Source organism: Nicotiana sylvestris, chromosome 4 (assembly GCF_000393655.2).
Source record: "Nicotiana sylvestris chromosome 4, ASM39365v2, whole genome shotgun sequence".
Taxonomy (NCBI): Eukaryota; Viridiplantae; Streptophyta; class Magnoliopsida; order Solanales; family Solanaceae; genus Nicotiana; species Nicotiana sylvestris.
Window position 1 is genome coordinate 65278304 of NC_091060.1, and position 16824 is coordinate 65295127.

Genomic DNA, 16824 nt, shown 5'->3' on the forward strand with positions numbered 1-16824 from the left:
TTCATTAGGTTGATAGAATGATAATAAATTGTTCTTCTATAATGGAGTGGGAATTGCATCAAAGAATTGTGTGTGTCGAGTGTGAACTACAAGAAGAAATGAGATATTTTGGCGATTGATAGAAATATCCATACATTTAATGTGTTGACATGAAATAATAAGGGTATTTTAGAGAATTCAAATATGTATACAATGTTAACCTACTATAATATGTAGATATATGTATGTGTGTATATATATATATATATATATATATATATATATCACCCCCACCTAAGGATACCAACTGGAACATTTCAGACTTCGCAAGAAATACTACCAACAAGAAGGTACAAGAACAGAACCACATTATCGAAAGGAGCTTAGAACTACCAAACCTTATAGTGCAGGATTCATTTAGAAGGAATGAAAGTCTTACACTAACTCATGACAAGAAAGAAGGTTGCCCTACATACCTTGTTGTGGATCTAACTACTCTTCTATGATGATTAACTTTGCCTTTAATGAACCTTCAAAATCACTGCCACCAGATGATATTGGCTACTCTAATAATTCTACATTTCTTCAAGCTAAATCCTAATAGAAACGTCTTCTGATTCAGTTTAGGCTATTTTGAAACTTCAAAGTAGATGTGAGTGGGTTTTTGGTAAGTTATGGTAAGTGGTAGTCCTGGAAAATGAAAAAGAGTGAGCCTTACTGTTCTTATATATGTACATCAGGCTTTGGAATTTCGCTGCTCCACAAACAAAATGGGTCGCCCTGCATTGGCTGGCGTGCCCGATGGGACAGTTGATGAAATTTGGTCGCATGCAGTTGCCTCTTTTATCTGGTAACGCGTCCCTATCTGATTGATCATGGTAGAAGTCACACTTATCAAAATCTACTTAGGTGTGGGGTGTAACACCATCCCTCGTATCATTCGTCGTAGTTATTCCATACAAACTTCTTTTAGTCATCCTGAGTATAGCCCACCGTAAACTTCTTTTATTCATCTTGAGTAGGCTATTAGGTTTCTGCATTTATTATGACTGATGGGTGCTTAGTCTGAGCTTTGAAGTTCCAAATATTATTAGAAAATTAATTAGTGCAATTGCAAGTTCACTTTCTTATAAAGGGCATGAGGTTAAAATTTTATTATCTATTTTTCTGTTTCTTGAAAAATGATTTGGTAACCAGTAACCATCGTATCGGAATCCCATTAGATTCAATGTTTTGAACTATAAGCCCCCTATTTCAATGTGTAATTTTTGATTACTAATCATTTCATTATTTATCTCTAAGACATTCATGGGTAGTTATTTCTTCTTCCATTTTTCTTCTTTTTTGATATCACTATTTAGTCTTTTTTTTGTTGCTCTAGCTAGTTCTTTTTGCTTATGAGTTGGATTGAACTTTTTTTTATGTGTTCCTAATTCTTGTGAGTTGAGATGGAAAAAATTTTGACCCCAAAAATTCATAGTGAATGCTATTCTTTTCCATCTTAAAGATGATGTTAATTCAGAATCATTTAAAGACGATTCAGGAAAAAGAATATCCATCACGTTCAAGACGAATAACTCGAACCAAACACCAAAATATATCAAACAGGCGGAATGGATAACCTATTTGGATTATGTGAATTACTACATTTCTACGTTTAAATGGGTGTGGCATCCGGTACCTCCAAATCCTGGATTCGCCTCTGTACATAATAATCTTCAAATTTTGAATTGATTGGTGTATGTTCTAGCTTAATCCTTGGGGACTCACGGGTTTTTACCTTAAACATGGTGTTTCTATAATAGAATTCCTGATACATTTTATATGATGCCTAAATGTTTCCTCCTATTTAGATGTGAGATTTGCCTAAAGCAAGTTTTACAACAAACCCTCTTTCAAGTCCAACTACAAGTAATTCAATGTGGGTTGTTACACTCATCCCATTAAAAACTCAAACATCCTACCATCGTACAATACTCTAATTCCACTTTGTCACGACATAAGCCCAACTACTAATGTGTAGTATGCTACGGCTCAACCTTTGGGGCCTCCTACAAGGCTCTCTAGCGTGATAGATGTAAAAATTGTACGGGGTGCCCTATTTGGTCGCCCCCATTTAACCTATACCCATATTTTTAAAATTATTTAACCTATACCCTAATTTTTACAACTTCAGCCCCCTCCTTTTTTCTGCTACCTGTGTGCTCCTTTCTTCCTCCTTTCTTTTTTGAAAACACAGACAAAAAAAGGAGAAACTGAAAACAGGCCCATGAATGGAATCAAAACTACAAAAATTCAGTTACTGATCAACATGAACAGGGCAACTTGGTACTCCATAATTCTAGCACTGCTACTAAATATTACTGCTGTATTATACTTGAATTAGATTCGTGAGAAAACAAAGCAAATACTAATAGATGAAGCTGAAAATGAGCTACTTCTATGGCTGTCCAGAAGCATCGTTACCTTAACGATCAAATATTTGGATTTTTGCACCGCTAAAATGTTGCATAAAACTTCACCTTATTTTTTCATCGCTAAAATGTTGCACAAAACTTCAGCTTATTTAGTGCTGAAGTTTTTACAAATGAACTAAATAACTTCAACATCTTCTGCTGAAGTTTTTGAAAAAGCTTTATGACAAAACTAATGAATCTAGGACAAAACTTCAGCTTATTTGGTGCTGAAGTTTTTACAAATGAACTAAATAACTTCAACATCTTCTGCTGAAGTTTTTGAAAAAGTTTTATGACAAAACTATGAATCCAGGACAAAACTTCAACTTATTTAGTGCTGAAGTTTTTACAAATGAACTAAATAACTTCAACATCTTCTGCTGAAGTTTTTGAAAAAGCTTTACGACAAAACTATTGAATCCAGAACAAAACTTCAGCTAAAACATGCTAAAGTTCAGCAAATAGAGAACAAAACATTAGCTAGTAGAATGCTTAAGTTCAACAATTACAAACAACTTCAGGCCCGTCTACTTGAATGTGAAGTTTGCGTGATTGTCTTTGCTACTTCAGTCCCGTATGCCTGAAGTTTACGCGAAAAGTAGGTACGCTTGCAATTTTTTTACAAAGCGGGTATAAGTTAAAATGTGACCTAAAAAGCAGGTATAAATACAAATCCCCGATAGATCCACTCGTAGTTCGTAAATATGGCCATATTTAATGCTAGAGATATGACTGTCACATGTACGTCACTCGTCATATAATTCAAAAAACTTATCCTAGTCTTACCTTTGTAAAATAGCATCAGTCAACAAGTTACAATTATGGTTTATATTTTACATTCTCAAACATGATAAAGGTTAACACGTTTCTTGTATTCTTACAAAAACTACACACACATGTACAGGTATTATTACTAGTTTCTCTTCTACACCCAAGATCATACATGATAGACCATTCCTACTTCTAAAGTAGAAGCATGAGGTACAGTCAATGCATAGGCTGGTGGCCTACTGATCTTTGTCAAAATGTCATATCCAAAATTTATAACCATTTTCTTAAATAAGCTAGATCCTCGTTTGGTTCGGACGTAGGAATGCCCCAATATGTAAGCTATGCCTGATTCCCTAGCTTCCATCAGTTCACGCAACTCCTCTCTTGCACCTCCGTCAATTTTTGGAGTTTCTGGTATGAAAAACCTCACTCTTTTCTTAGGCTTGGTTATCAGCGTAGTGTGCATTGCTCTAAGTTTCGATGATCCAACTGATTCGGAACTCACTTCATTGTCCTCGCGAAGTTGAACTCCAGATATATGAGTCGAAGGGGTTCCAAGAACAGTCAAGTCCTCCAAATCCTTGGATAAATCTTCACCAGCATTACCATCCAGACCTGTTTTTCCTGTCCTTATAAACTCCGCTATGCTACATACAAGATCATTCTCAAACTGGAGATCATCCTTGTGAGCATCACGATAACCATACCTAACGATGCATCTATAGATGTGCTGATCTCTTGGGCCAATGTGTCCTACAAGGAACCGTTCCTCGTGTCTAACACGAGGAACTGGGACAGATTTGACACAAATGAAAACTAGAACCTGGTGAAAAGCTGGAAAATTAGTAACAAAGTGCGAGAAGATTGCTGGGATTCCTGAAACCAGCTCAGTGTATATCAGGCCAATGCCACGGATCCTTACAATACCTAGGGTGGGACCTGCACTGAGTAGCCAGTCAATAGAGACCTTATTTTGAACATCAAATTCGTACTTTTTCAGCGAGCCATAGTGCCAAATGCACATCACCATCATGAAAATGAAAGAAATGGCAATAGGCACCCATGCTCCTTCGAAAAATTTCATCAACGAAGCAGAGAAATATAAAGCCTCAATTGTCCCAAAAAAGATCCCAAAGCAAATTGCAAGGAGGACATTTTGGTGCCAACACAAAACAATTACCAATGACATCAAGCAAGTGGAGACCAACATGACAGTTATGACTGCCAAACCTGATGCAAATAAGAAAAAATATCATTTACTTTTTGAGTAAAACTAAATTCGCCCCATGTTTTTTGAGTATGATAGAATCCATACCTGCAGCATTGCCCAGCCTTTTGGTGTCTCTGAAACCAACAGTAACAGCCAAACATAATATCATTAAGGTCCAGTTAATCTCTGGGATGTAGATTTGGCCGTGTATTTTTGACGACGTATGCACTATTTTGACTCTTGGGAAGCATCCCAATGCAGAGCATTGCTTAATAATTGAAAAGGTTCCTGTTATAGCAGCTTGGCTTGCCACTATTGCAGCCAGCACAGCAATCACCAGAACAGGCCATCTTAGTTTCTCTGAAACAATAATGTAGGAGATGTCAATTATCAGCAGAAAAAAATTGCCTAATTTAACTTGTCCTAGTAAAATCAACTCCTTAAGATGCGTACGCGGTACAGAAACATAGAAGCCAATCTGATAGTCATTCTCCATAACATGATGCCGTGACAGATAAGCAGCTTGCCCCATATATGCAAGAACCAATGATGGATAAACCATGAAGGTAAAAGCCATCTGCAAAATGGAACTGGTCTCATATACAATGGTACAATCTCACGGTGATACAAAGTGTACAGGTAAGTACAATTTACACCAGGGACTATATTTTGGCATTCTCTTTTTCAACGACGAAAAGGAGAACATGCAGAATAAAGTATTTCAAAAATCTATCTTCAAACTGCATTCATTCATGTCTCTAGTTCGATATTATTTTCCCTTATCGATATTCTCATCAGATTGTAAACACATATCTGGTGATACAATCCCAAGACAATAAACAAACGATTATCAACTGATAATATGGGAAGCAGTTGTAAACATTTCAGCAGAACTAGCATCAATCCTTAAGGAAATTAAATAGATAAATTCAGCGATTGAGAACAAAGGCTGCTCGAAGCTTCTCTTTTGGGTACAACGTGCTTTCAGATAAAGTAATCGCCTAAGATTGCTGCTAACCATTTGATTGACTATAACAGTTCCTGATCATTTGATAGCTGTAACTATTTTAGACATTTGAATGAGATATCAAGATTAAGCTCCAACAATCAGGCAAGATTGATTTGTCAAAGACTTACATTTCATGTATGAGGTTCCATTGGAGACCAATCAGAAATGTTTTCTTCCTGAAGAGAAATCTCTTCCACACTTTCAATTAGGAAAAGAGATTGTATTAGACACGGGAATTAAAATCATATAGGAAACTCATCCCATTTAATGATTCATGCCTTGTCTTTTAACAGTACTGATCTATCAGTTTTTCTGATGTATACTTTGCTGCCTCTCACTCCCTTCTACTCTTCATCCAGATAACGAATTGTGGATTTGAACACCATATTTAGTAAATGAAAACTTTTTCTTCTCTGAAAATCATCATATGCGAGAGTTTACGATATACATAAAGTCTTAAAGATATACAGGACGCCTATCAGGATGGATGAACACATACCTTTATTGACAACTGCGAGAAGTGCCCAAGATCAGCAAACATTGCTTCTGAACCTGAAAGAATGAAATGTCGTATTTGGTGATCATGACACTGAGAGAAGTAGTAGATATCTATTTTCTTTTGGGAAGACACAGCTATATACTTGCCTGTTATGCAAAGAAGGATTCCTCCCAAGGACATCCAGCCACCTTTTCGAGTTTTCTTCAGGAACTTGTACACGTAAAATGGAGACAATGCTCGATACACTGTCGGATTCCAGTGTATTATATTATATATACCAATAGCACTGATACACAGAAGCCAAGTGACGACAACAGGTGCAAACAAAAAGCCAACCCTGTGGGTGCCATAATGCTGAAGGGCAAACAAGGCTATCAGTATGATACATGCAACTGGAACTTCTATATCTGCAAAATTTTCATATTTCAGGAGAACGGATAGCATGTCGTTTTGGGCATAGGTATCAAGAGTTACATTTTATTTTAAATCCTTTACATGATAGGAAATACAATCAACTAGCAACCAAAGAAAGAAGAAGGAATAAAAGGAAAAAAGAATGAACTGAGCCAAATTCTCTAAGATTTCTCAAAATCTTGGACCTCCACATGATATATCACGCTAATTCGTGATTAACTTGATGATCTATTCCATCTCAAAATTAACATAACTCTCATGAAGGGGATCATCCCATATCAACCATAACTACCACAACGATAAATCAAAGTGCCTGTAAGCACAGATTTATACCTTTATGATTCCCTTTATATTCTTCAGAGATGTATCTAACACGATGAAGTTCAGCGAGTCCAAAGGACAGTCAAGATTTATGAATGCAGTCAATAGATTATAGCAAAGTAAACCTGCACTACTGTTCAAACTCTGAGATTCTAGAGGGATTAAACATCTGGTAGCAATGAGTCAATATTTTGTCCAGAAGTCCCCAGCAACCCATTTGAGGACTTCACTTTTAATTTTAGTTTCTCAGCCACAAGGCACTTCTTTATGGTTGATGGATCTCATTTAGGATCAGCCAACATATATTAGCCCTTCCTTTGGTATAATTAGTACAAAATTTTGACTTCCTAACCTCCCACAGAAGAAAAAGTGTGGATAATTTTCTCCTCTTCGCTTCGACTGCTGTCCCATTTACAGAACATCAATCGAATGCCACTTCTCCATCCATCGCAAAGACAAAATCGCTTCTCTCTTATAGCTTTTTGTAACATAACATTCAACCAACAAATTCTATGCATGGAAACTTTATGCAGAACAAAGAAGGCCTAATATTTGACCTAATGTTGTATGGACTATGGTAATCAACAGAAATATCATCGATTTACAAAACATAATGTGACAGATTGAACGATAAAAGGTCTGTCAAGTTTCCCCACGACAACTCAATTGTCAAACTATTGAATATGTTAAGCTGATCTGAAAACACACAGTCTCTTTTGTCAACTTTTCTTCAGCGTTAAGCAGATAAAAAGCTGCATATATACCAAAAATGATCAGACAGAACAAGGTTAAAGAATCTTACATAAGTGATGATCTTTTCCCAAAGAGAGTTCAGCACCAGAAATCGCAGAGAAAACTGCCAAAAAAAAAAATGAATTCAATAACTAATACTACAAAATTGAGGTTTCAACCAACCAAACAGAAAACAGTGGCATACCAGAAATAGCAGGTGTAAGAATGCCATCCCCTATTACCATACAAGCTCCAAGTAGAGATAATACAAGTAGAAATTTCTGTAATACTCTATACCCCTCAAGAGTTGATTTAAGTTTTGCTCCAAAAGTATTTTGCAAAGGACTAGTACTAATATCCTTCTTGTAGGTTGATAATTCTTCATCTGCTAACTGAGAACTTGGCAATAAATTCACTTTGACATGTCTACAGAGGAGTGAATATAGAGCAAATGTACCTCCTTCACCGTTATCATCGGCTTTAAGCACAATGAACACATATTTCAACAGAGGAATCAAAGTCAATGTCCAAAAGATAAATGATAAAACACCATAGACTTCTTCATTCGTCTCTGTATGTTCAATGTCTTCAGCAAAAGTACTTGTATATACATAGAGTGGGGAGGTACTCAAATCCCCATAAACAACTCCCAAACTTTGATATGCCAGTGTCAAGATTGTCCTCCAAGATTCTTTCTGCAAAATCAACAACATCTTTTTTTTTTTGTCTGGAAATCACAACACATTAACAACATGTACAATTGTACAGAAGACTCACCTTTAAACGATTCTGGTAAAACCCTGTTTCAAGATCCATGGCGCGTCCTTAAGAAACCGGTTTCATAGCAATATTTACAATTTACCTTAACGTCCGTTAGTGCACTTTGGTACAATATATTAGAGAATTGCACAAACAGGAAAAGCCAAAGAGATATATATATTTCAAGGTGTTAACCCAGAAAATACAGATAGAAACTTGGGAGTAGAAGAATAAGAGCAGAGAGTCTTCTCACAAGACAGGGAGACAGCACAATTATAAAAGTATTTTTATTACTAACAAGGAAAGGAAGAAAACAAGAACGTGAGATATAGTTGTATATAGTTTGTGAGTGCGTGCTTCTCGTCGTGGGTGGAGAGTTCCTGTGTGACAGTTTGCTTATGGGAATTTTATTTATCTTTTCTATTCTTTTTGCTTCTGGGAGTTTTCTTGTTATGTTAGCGAAAGGAAATATGTATTGACAGCATTAAGTTATTTCAAAAGAATTTAAGTTATATATATACAAATAATATAAATATTTTAAAATTATATTTGTATATTTTAGTCTGTAATATCGGTTAGTTAACTTTAACAATTATCACTTAATATTTATCAAGAAATTTATACTATGTATACTCAACAAATAATTTAACTATATAAATATTTTTGACGTAGAACTTAAATTCTAATTTAAATAACTTGCAACAACATATAATAAATATTTATAACAAGTCAAATATAGTAACTTAAAAAATGACATAAATTATCTGTTGTAATTTTTTTACACAATCAGTATAATTTAAGTATTTAACTTGTTCATAGATAATTTATTGCACTTATTATTGATTGTTACATGTAATTATCTTTCATTTTCTTGCTTTTGGTAGACTTTAGTACCCTCGGTTGTGGCATAGGGACAACATGTCTACGTTTGCGCTTATATCAGACAGAAATTTGTATTTATAGTATATTTTGTAGATTATTGGAAATTTTCTATTTATTGCAGTGAAGTCCTTTTTTCTGCCGTTTCAGCTTAGTTGACTTTTTGGGGTTATGAAAACGATGCTTCTCAGAAGAAGTTTTGGATGAGATCTTACGCAGGTGCTCATTGGATATTCTCTAAGTAAGAAGGACAAATTTGTTGAATACATTTGTTTATTGAAAGCCACTTGAACTAAATTAGGTTAGGTTGATTTATTTTTATATACTATAAAACATGGATATTTATAAATTTTGATAAGCACTACAAGTTATAAATTGTTCATATCAAAATAATGAAACATAAAACCATTATAAATATTAGTCAAAGTTTATTAAATTATATTCCGAGGAACCATTCAAAATATTGAGATTGAACAGAAAGCATTAAATACAATCAATTAAAATGGGATCAAGAGGGGAACCAGGTATACCGTTCTTTCTTCAGTTGATTTTTGAATATTTCTCCGTTCACTTTTACTTATCCACAATATATTTTGCACGCCCCTTAAAAAGTTAATACCCATAATAATGGTAGTATTTTGAGAAGTCTTAGGAAATTATTATAGAAATAAGTAATTAATGATAAGGGTAAAACATGAAAAATATATGGTCCTCTCTTGATTTGCTAAAATTAATAAGTAAAAGTGAAAATATATTTTTAATATAGTGAATAATTGAAAGTGAAAAGAGGAAGTATCAAACTTTTTAGTTTTCTCTAAATTCACTAAATTAGCTTTTGGGGATTTAAAGTCACAAAACATATGGTTTGTTCTCAAGAAATAAACTTGGCCAGTTGGGATGGGCATAGTTTGGGCAAACCCGAAATCCAAATCGAATTTCGTTTTTTTTGGATTTTTGCTTTGACTTGTTGGATTACAGATCGGATTTTGGGTTTAATTTTAAAACTTTTTGAATATCGGATTGGATATTAGATTTTTTACTTCAGATGTTTGGATATCCAAAAATCCAAAATTTTTATACTTTATATTTAGTCTATTATCCAATATGTCAATAGTAATACGTTCAATACCATACCCATTAGATATTATCTCATATATTCAATATTAATTATTAAGTTACTGTCAGAAGACTTTCTATTTGGAAATGATTTTACTATTGCTACTTCTTATCGGCCGTATTAATATCTCTGTTGTATTTTCTTAATAATAATTTTATTACTTGAATACTTTATTTGGATGATTGCGCTGACAATGAGGAAATTTTCATGCAATTTAACATAAGTACTTCATTTGGATATTTATTTTTATAAAAGGAAGAAACATCTTCACATACAAGCTCAAAATCGAAAATCCAAAATATTCAAACCGATTAATTCAAAATTGAACTTAAAAAATCCGATCCAATCCGAAATTATTTGGATTGGATTTGAATTATCATTTCTTCAGTTCGAACACCAAAAATTCAAATTGAAATTTCCATATACACTCCGAACAGCCCGAACAATGGTCCGAAAAGTTAACTCAATTTGAATGGAAAGTCTCGTAGGAATGTCAAATCAGCTAAAATGCCTATCTGTCTTTCAAAAATCAGCAACTATATTTTTTAAATTCTTTATTTTTATACAGCAACTCTACTTTTTTATTCTTTTTTTTTTATAGCAGCAACTCTAGTATACCAAATAAAAAAGGAAGAAGACGCCTATAGAAAGGCAAATATAATACAAGTTTCAAAAATCTCTCTAGATCTTAACTCTCACGGATACAACTATTATTACACCACTCATATCGCCAGAACCACCGGACAAGAACAACCATATGGAGGTAAAAGAAGAAACAATACCACATTCCTACAAGGAAATGCTTCTCGACAAACCGGTAAGCCATCAAAATGACTACCATGAGGAAGATGCCTCCACAATCATCAAAGATGACAAAGGCAAAAATATTCAAGACGACAAGAAACGCCTTTACTTCCCATGCGTTACTCTGTAATCATAAAGATCTTTGGATATAGAATGTCACACCATTATCTTCGGTCTAAACTAATTGACTTATGGAAGCCATCAGAACAGTTAATCTTGATTGACCTAGGATGAGATTTCTTCATTGTCAAATTTAGTCTAGGAGAAAATATGGCTAAAGCATTACATCTAGGACCATAGTTTGTCTCTGGGAATTTCCTCTCCGTTCGAAGATGGGAACCAAAATTTGTACTATAAGAAGCTACTCTCTCTACCACAGCTATCTGGATTCGTCTCCCACAACTCCCAATAGAGTTCTATGATAAAAAAATTCTGGAGAAAGTTGGCAGGAAATTGGGCAAATTACTAAAAATTGACCCATGTACCTCCTTCACCCTGAGAGGAAGGTACACACACATATGCATTCAAGTACCTTTAGAATCCCCAGTGGAAACATCTGTAATAATTAGAGATCACAAACAAGCAGTGATTTCTGAGGGGGAGGGTACATTATATATGACATGTGGAAGAATTGGGCACATATCAAGAAACTGCAACTACAAAAAAGTTCAATCCCTCACACCACAGGAAACACCAGAAGCCTCAGAAAAAAATACAAAAAAGGGGAGGAAAATGAATGGAAGACAGTAACCTTCCCAAGAAAGAAAAAACAGGATCAACAAAAAGTGAAAGAGAAAAATAAATGACCATCATCATGCACCACCAACACAACAGATCCAAGTAAACATGTTCGACGTTAACTCAGGTAAGTTCCTACAAACTAAAACTGTAAAGTACAATTCTAAGGGAAACAAACCCAGTCCAAAATTTTACAACAGGCCCAACGTCCCAATCAATAAACAAAGCCCCACCCCCACTCCTATGCAACACCTTCTGCGAGGACCTAGCCAAAAAATAATACCAAACGCAAGGCCAGAATGGGGCCCAGGGAAACTTACATAAACTCCAGCCTCGACCCCCACATAGGCTCACACAGCGAAGCCTCTGATCTAGGCCCATCTCCTGACGCAAAAGATCTTATCCATGGGGTCTTGGACTGCAGGGCCGACCACATTCAACCAATTAGGGCCATCACCCATTTGGAGACTACCAGCCCAAAAAATCAACCCTACCTATACACCTATGCGTCCCCTACCGCTCTCATAGAAAAAGCCTCTAATGGGGAAAACTCAACAAACCCCATAAGCACTCAAGTGCCTCATCTAAAAACCCACTCAATTTCAGGTGAAAAGACACTCGCCTTCCATTTCACAAGATACCACATTAATGTCGAATCCCTCTCCCCAGATACAATAGCTGCTGACTCTTCCACTGACCAAGATTTGATAGCAAAGGGAACAATTATGAGTCAATCCATTAACTTAATCCCATACATTACCCAAAGTAGCAAATAAAAAAAACACAAAAATGAAAAAAAAAAAACAAACGCTGTAGACATGTGATTTTTGACCCTCCCCATGATTTTTCATATTTTAGCACGTAAATATTTAATTTAGGCCTAATATAGTTATTTCAAATTATTTTTATTCTTTTACTTTTATTTTATTACAAGAAAATGAAAATTACAAAAAATAGGCTCATTAGTTTTGTAGTCATTTTTTAATCTTGAAAAAAATACCAAAAAAGATAGTTTTGTTTTAATGGTCAGTCTTATTTTAATAATTATTTGTACTTAAGTAGGGCTAATTAATATTTTTGATAATATTTCTATGTGGATAAATTTTTAGTTAATTAAGCTAATTTTAAGCATAGCTAGTCATAAAGGCCCAAGTTTCTAGCTCATTCCTTAAACTCAATACCCAATACCCATTAAGCTAACCCTAGGGATCCTTCTAGACTCTTTTTTGGAACAAAAACAAATAAAAATACCCTAAGGACCTAAGAGCAATAAGCTGAAAATACACAAATAAAATAGACCTAAACTCTAAGGCAATATACAAGAGATACACGCAAGGAATATACACTGAAGTAGCCCCGCAATTCAGGAGACCTCTCCCTCACCGATTCTGCTTCATCTTCAACCAAACGACTTTCCATCCCTTAAGGACTCATCTTCTTCTTGATAGAAGAAGTAGATTTTTCCATGGATTGCAGCATAACTTCTTCTCCTCGACCCACTTTCTGAACCTCTCGGAAATCGCCGGAAAAAGAGATCCGCCGGCCAGAACTCCTCCAACGATCAGTCACTCCGTCCTCGAACAAGCACAACCACGAATTCACCTTTAAATCGCTGTCCTTCTTGCCGCAAGAACCAACTGAAAACAACTTCAAAAATAGTATGAAAATCCGGCTCAAATCAGCCCCGCCGCAACCCCGAAAACGCATCAAACTTTATTTCCGATCAGCTCTTTGAGCTTTGTTGTTCTTCGGGTCGAGTAGAGTTCGAGTAGTCGGTGAGATTCGAGTTTCTGCGAGGTTCGGTCAATCTTTTGCTTGTCGAGGTCCGGTCGCGGTCCTGTGCATTGTCAAGCTTCAAAACAGTCAGAGTCATATTAATTTTTGAGGTCCATTTCTCACTCTTATCTTCCCTTCAATCCTGTATATCAATTTTTGATGGAATGAAGTCTTTGTTGTGTGTGTGCTTGAGATTGTTAGTATGTTCGAATGAGTTGGAATTCACGTTGCTTTCATGTTCTCTACTGATTAGTTTTGGGATCATTGTTGGATCATTAGCCTTTTAATTAAGCTTGACTAGGAAAGAAAAAGTACTGATGGTTCCATATTAATTCCCATTAGTATGTTCACAAGCCTAGAAAGATTTTTTGGAGTTTCTTTGGAATTCGAAAAAAACTGCTGACAAACGATGCCTTGATTGCTGTTGAAGATATGCCACCGTGGTTCATTGTCATTTATTAGCATATTTGTTAACGGGACAATACCATTTGATCAGTACTTTGGTTTAGACTTGAGGCGAGCCATATTAGACAAGTTATAATTTATGGCCCTCATAAGTTAGTTTAGAAACCATTTGGTTAGAATAAATTAAGGCGTGCCGTGCCAAGAAAAACCTTAAAATGCGTGGCCCTCGCAAATCTAAAATGCGTAGTTGCTTTAGGCGCGTAATTAAAATTACCTTCTTAAACTCGGGTGTGCATTTCATGTGACCCAAATCCAAATCTTAACAACGTTAAATAGAGCATGTCTCGGACTGCGGGTGCATTTCATATGGTGTGGTCCAAAGACGTATTTTAGATGACGTTGAAATCTTCCTTAAAATATTTAAAAGTGGTTTAAAGCTAAAATGCACATAGGTTTACAAATATTTTGAAATCGGATAAATAGGCCAATAATAACAGTCGAACGACCGTGCTAGAACCACGAAACTCAGGAATGCCTAACACATTTTTCCAGGTAAACAGAATTCCTTACCTGGATTTCTGTGTTCGCGGACTGTAATACAGAGTCAATCTTCTCCTCGATTCGGGATTTGAACCGGTGACTTGGGACACCAATTAAACTATTCCAAGTGGCAACTCTGAGAAATTAAATAAAATAATTCCATTTCGAATAATGTCACTTAAATTGAAAAAATTCCCTTATACGCCCTTCAGGGGTGTAGGTAAAAAGGAGGTGTGACAGCTCTGGCGACTCTGCTGGGAATCGAACCCAGAATCTCTGGTTCAGGGTTCAGAATTCGAGTTTAGAATATCTGTTATAGTTGGCTTTATTTATTATTTAATTTTTTGCGTGTTTGAGCCTAATGTGCTAAATGTCACTTTTTACCACTTTGATATTATTGAACTGTATATAAATTATTGCGAAACCCTCATCTCTCTGAGTCTCCTAAATCATCTGGGAAGTGTGCACTTCGTGTGACTTCTTTTCTGTTAGAGTCATTCCAATTTTAGAATGAGGTTCGGACAAGTTGCAAAGCCGGTGAAGCTTCTGTATTTCCGGTACGCTGCCCCCCTTCGGCTCGAGCTGTCCACTCGGGTAAGCCAGGTCTAGAACAAATAAACCCAGGTTTTTAAACCTAGAATAACATAGCCTCATGCTGGATCCCTAGTAGGAACGTTTGTTGCATCACGTGCATTTGACTTTGGGGACTCAACACAGGGGTTGGATCCGTCTAGGACAGGTGAACCCAAAATAACAAACCATCTTGATGCATCCTATGTGCTACATGTTGCATTTCTTCAAGGGTAAAAGGGTCATTTGGCGGACCAATGATAATTGAGGGGGAATGAAGAAAAGGAAAAAAAAGAAAAAAAAGAGGTTGACGTATAAAAATGAAGCAAGTGGGGCCCAGTTATAATTTTCTTTCACACTTTTCAAGAAAAACCAAAAATAAAATAAAAATAAAAAATCCAAAAACAAAAAAGAGTTTGCCCTTTCCCCTTCATTTTTTCCAAAAAAAATCAATCAAAAATAAAAAAAGAAAATCCAAAAAGATTTTACATGTTTCATCATTTTTCAAGAAAAAGCAATATATATATATATATATATATATATATATATATATATATATATATATATATATATATATATATATATATTCTCTAAGTTATTTGTTAATTTTATTTCCCGCCCGTATCCAATATGCCCGAACTACGCAAAGCTGATTCTCGTTGCAACCCACTTAGGGTTCGGTCTTCCTAGTAAATCTTAGGTTCTTGGCTTTGCGGGGTCTTAGCCAAATTTTGCACTTCTAGCCACCTTTTGGCCAAATAAGCCATTTTGCAAATAACCCCAATCATGTCTTGCATGTGTCTAGTAGGGAATGCTATTGTCTCACATAATGTTGGTTTAAGTTTTCTCTTACAGGTGTGGATCTACATACCGAAGTTTGAGCATAACAGATACCCCAGGATCACTGCATTCAGGAGCTGCTCGAGGAGCCTTTTTATGTTTTTGAGTCCATTGTTCATGTTTTACTTTTTAGTCATGTACAGTAGTATTCTGTCATTTAGTTGATGCTAAGGTCTATCATAATCTAGTTAAGTTTATCGAGTCTTTTGTTATTATTTTCTATTTTGTATTTGAAAAATGTATTGTAACTCAAAAATCCAAAAAAAGAGATATTTTGCGTTTTTATATTTCCGTTAGAATTTTCTTTAGAAATACTACTCCTAGAAGTTAAAAAAAAATTGAGGTGGCTTTTTTTAGAAAATTAATATCTAGAACTCAAAAAAATTAAAAATTGCTTTTATTTTTCCTTTAGGATACTAGGACTAAAAAACTCCAAAAAATGGGATTTTTCTCTTTTGATGTCTCTTTACAAGTTTTCTTTAAGGTATTAATTCCAAAAATCCAAAAAAAAAAAGATTTTCTTTTGAGGTTCTTCTTTGCGAAATTAATGAAAAATGAATAGAAAAAAAATTCTTTTATTTTTACTAGATTTAGGACATTGTACATAGAAGAAATAAGATACCTTATCTTCTGTTTATTTTTAAAATTTCTCCTTTAGGTAATTAAAAATTGAAATTCAAAAACAATTTTTGTCTTTTTCATTTCTCATTACGAAGTTTTTCTTCAGGGATATCAAATGAAAATTCAAAAAAAAAGAGTCAAAACATATCTTTCTCTCTTCTAGGATTTTTCCTTAATAGAGTATTTGTTTCCAAAAAGAAAACAAAAAGAAAAAAAATCCATTAAGCTTGAGTTTAAAATAGGTTATGGGACATTAAGTCTAGAAAAAAGGGGTTTTGCTTCTTTTATTTCTCTTTTCTCATTAGAGTAGTCATTAAGGTAGAAAAAAAATGAGAACGTTAGTTTGTTTACTTTATTCCCGATCTTCCCGAACTACGCAAAGAT

At 35.0% G+C, this 16824-nt stretch overlaps 1 protein-coding gene and 1 long non-coding RNA gene across 2 annotated transcripts; one reads left to right on the forward strand and one right to left on the reverse strand.

The window, feature by feature from the left end:
- Positions 1 to 3193: 3193 nt before the first annotated feature.
- On the reverse strand, positions 3194 to 8525 carry LOC104219504 (potassium transporter 6-like). The gene is made up of 8 exons (XM_009770201.2): positions 8169 to 8525; positions 7597 to 8086; positions 7462 to 7515; positions 6071 to 6331; positions 5925 to 5977; positions 4870 to 4993; positions 4522 to 4776; positions 3194 to 4436 (listed from the first exon to the last, which is right to left on the reverse strand). Exons 1-8 carry the CDS (start codon positions 8205 to 8207, stop codon positions 3373 to 3375), a joined length of 2340 nt encoding a protein of 779 aa, XP_009768503.1. The 5' UTR covers positions 8208 to 8525; the 3' UTR covers positions 3194 to 3372.
- A 4507-nt stretch (positions 8526 to 13032) lies between these two features.
- On the forward strand, positions 13033 to 16104 carry LOC138889145 (uncharacterized). Its single transcript, XR_011406767.1, has 2 exons — positions 13033 to 13574; positions 15835 to 16104. It is a non-coding gene; the product is annotated as an uncharacterized lncRNA (long non-coding RNA).
- Positions 16105 to 16824: the final 720 nt, after the last annotated feature.

Excerpts from the sequence above, each read along its gene's own strand:
- LOC104219504 (XM_009770201.2), bottom strand. The coding sequence starts at position 8,207 with ATGGATCTTGAAACAGGGTTTTACCAGAATCGTTTAAAG. Across the intron at positions 8,087-8,168 it reads TTTACCAGAATCGTTTAAAG|AAAGAATCTTGGAGGACAAT; the intron begins GTGAGTCTTCTG and ends TTGATTTTGCAG. Across the intron at positions 4,994-5,924 it reads TCTCGCAGTTGTCAATAAAG|ATGGCTTTTACCTTCATGGT; the intron begins GTATGTGTTCAT and ends TCCATTTTGCAG.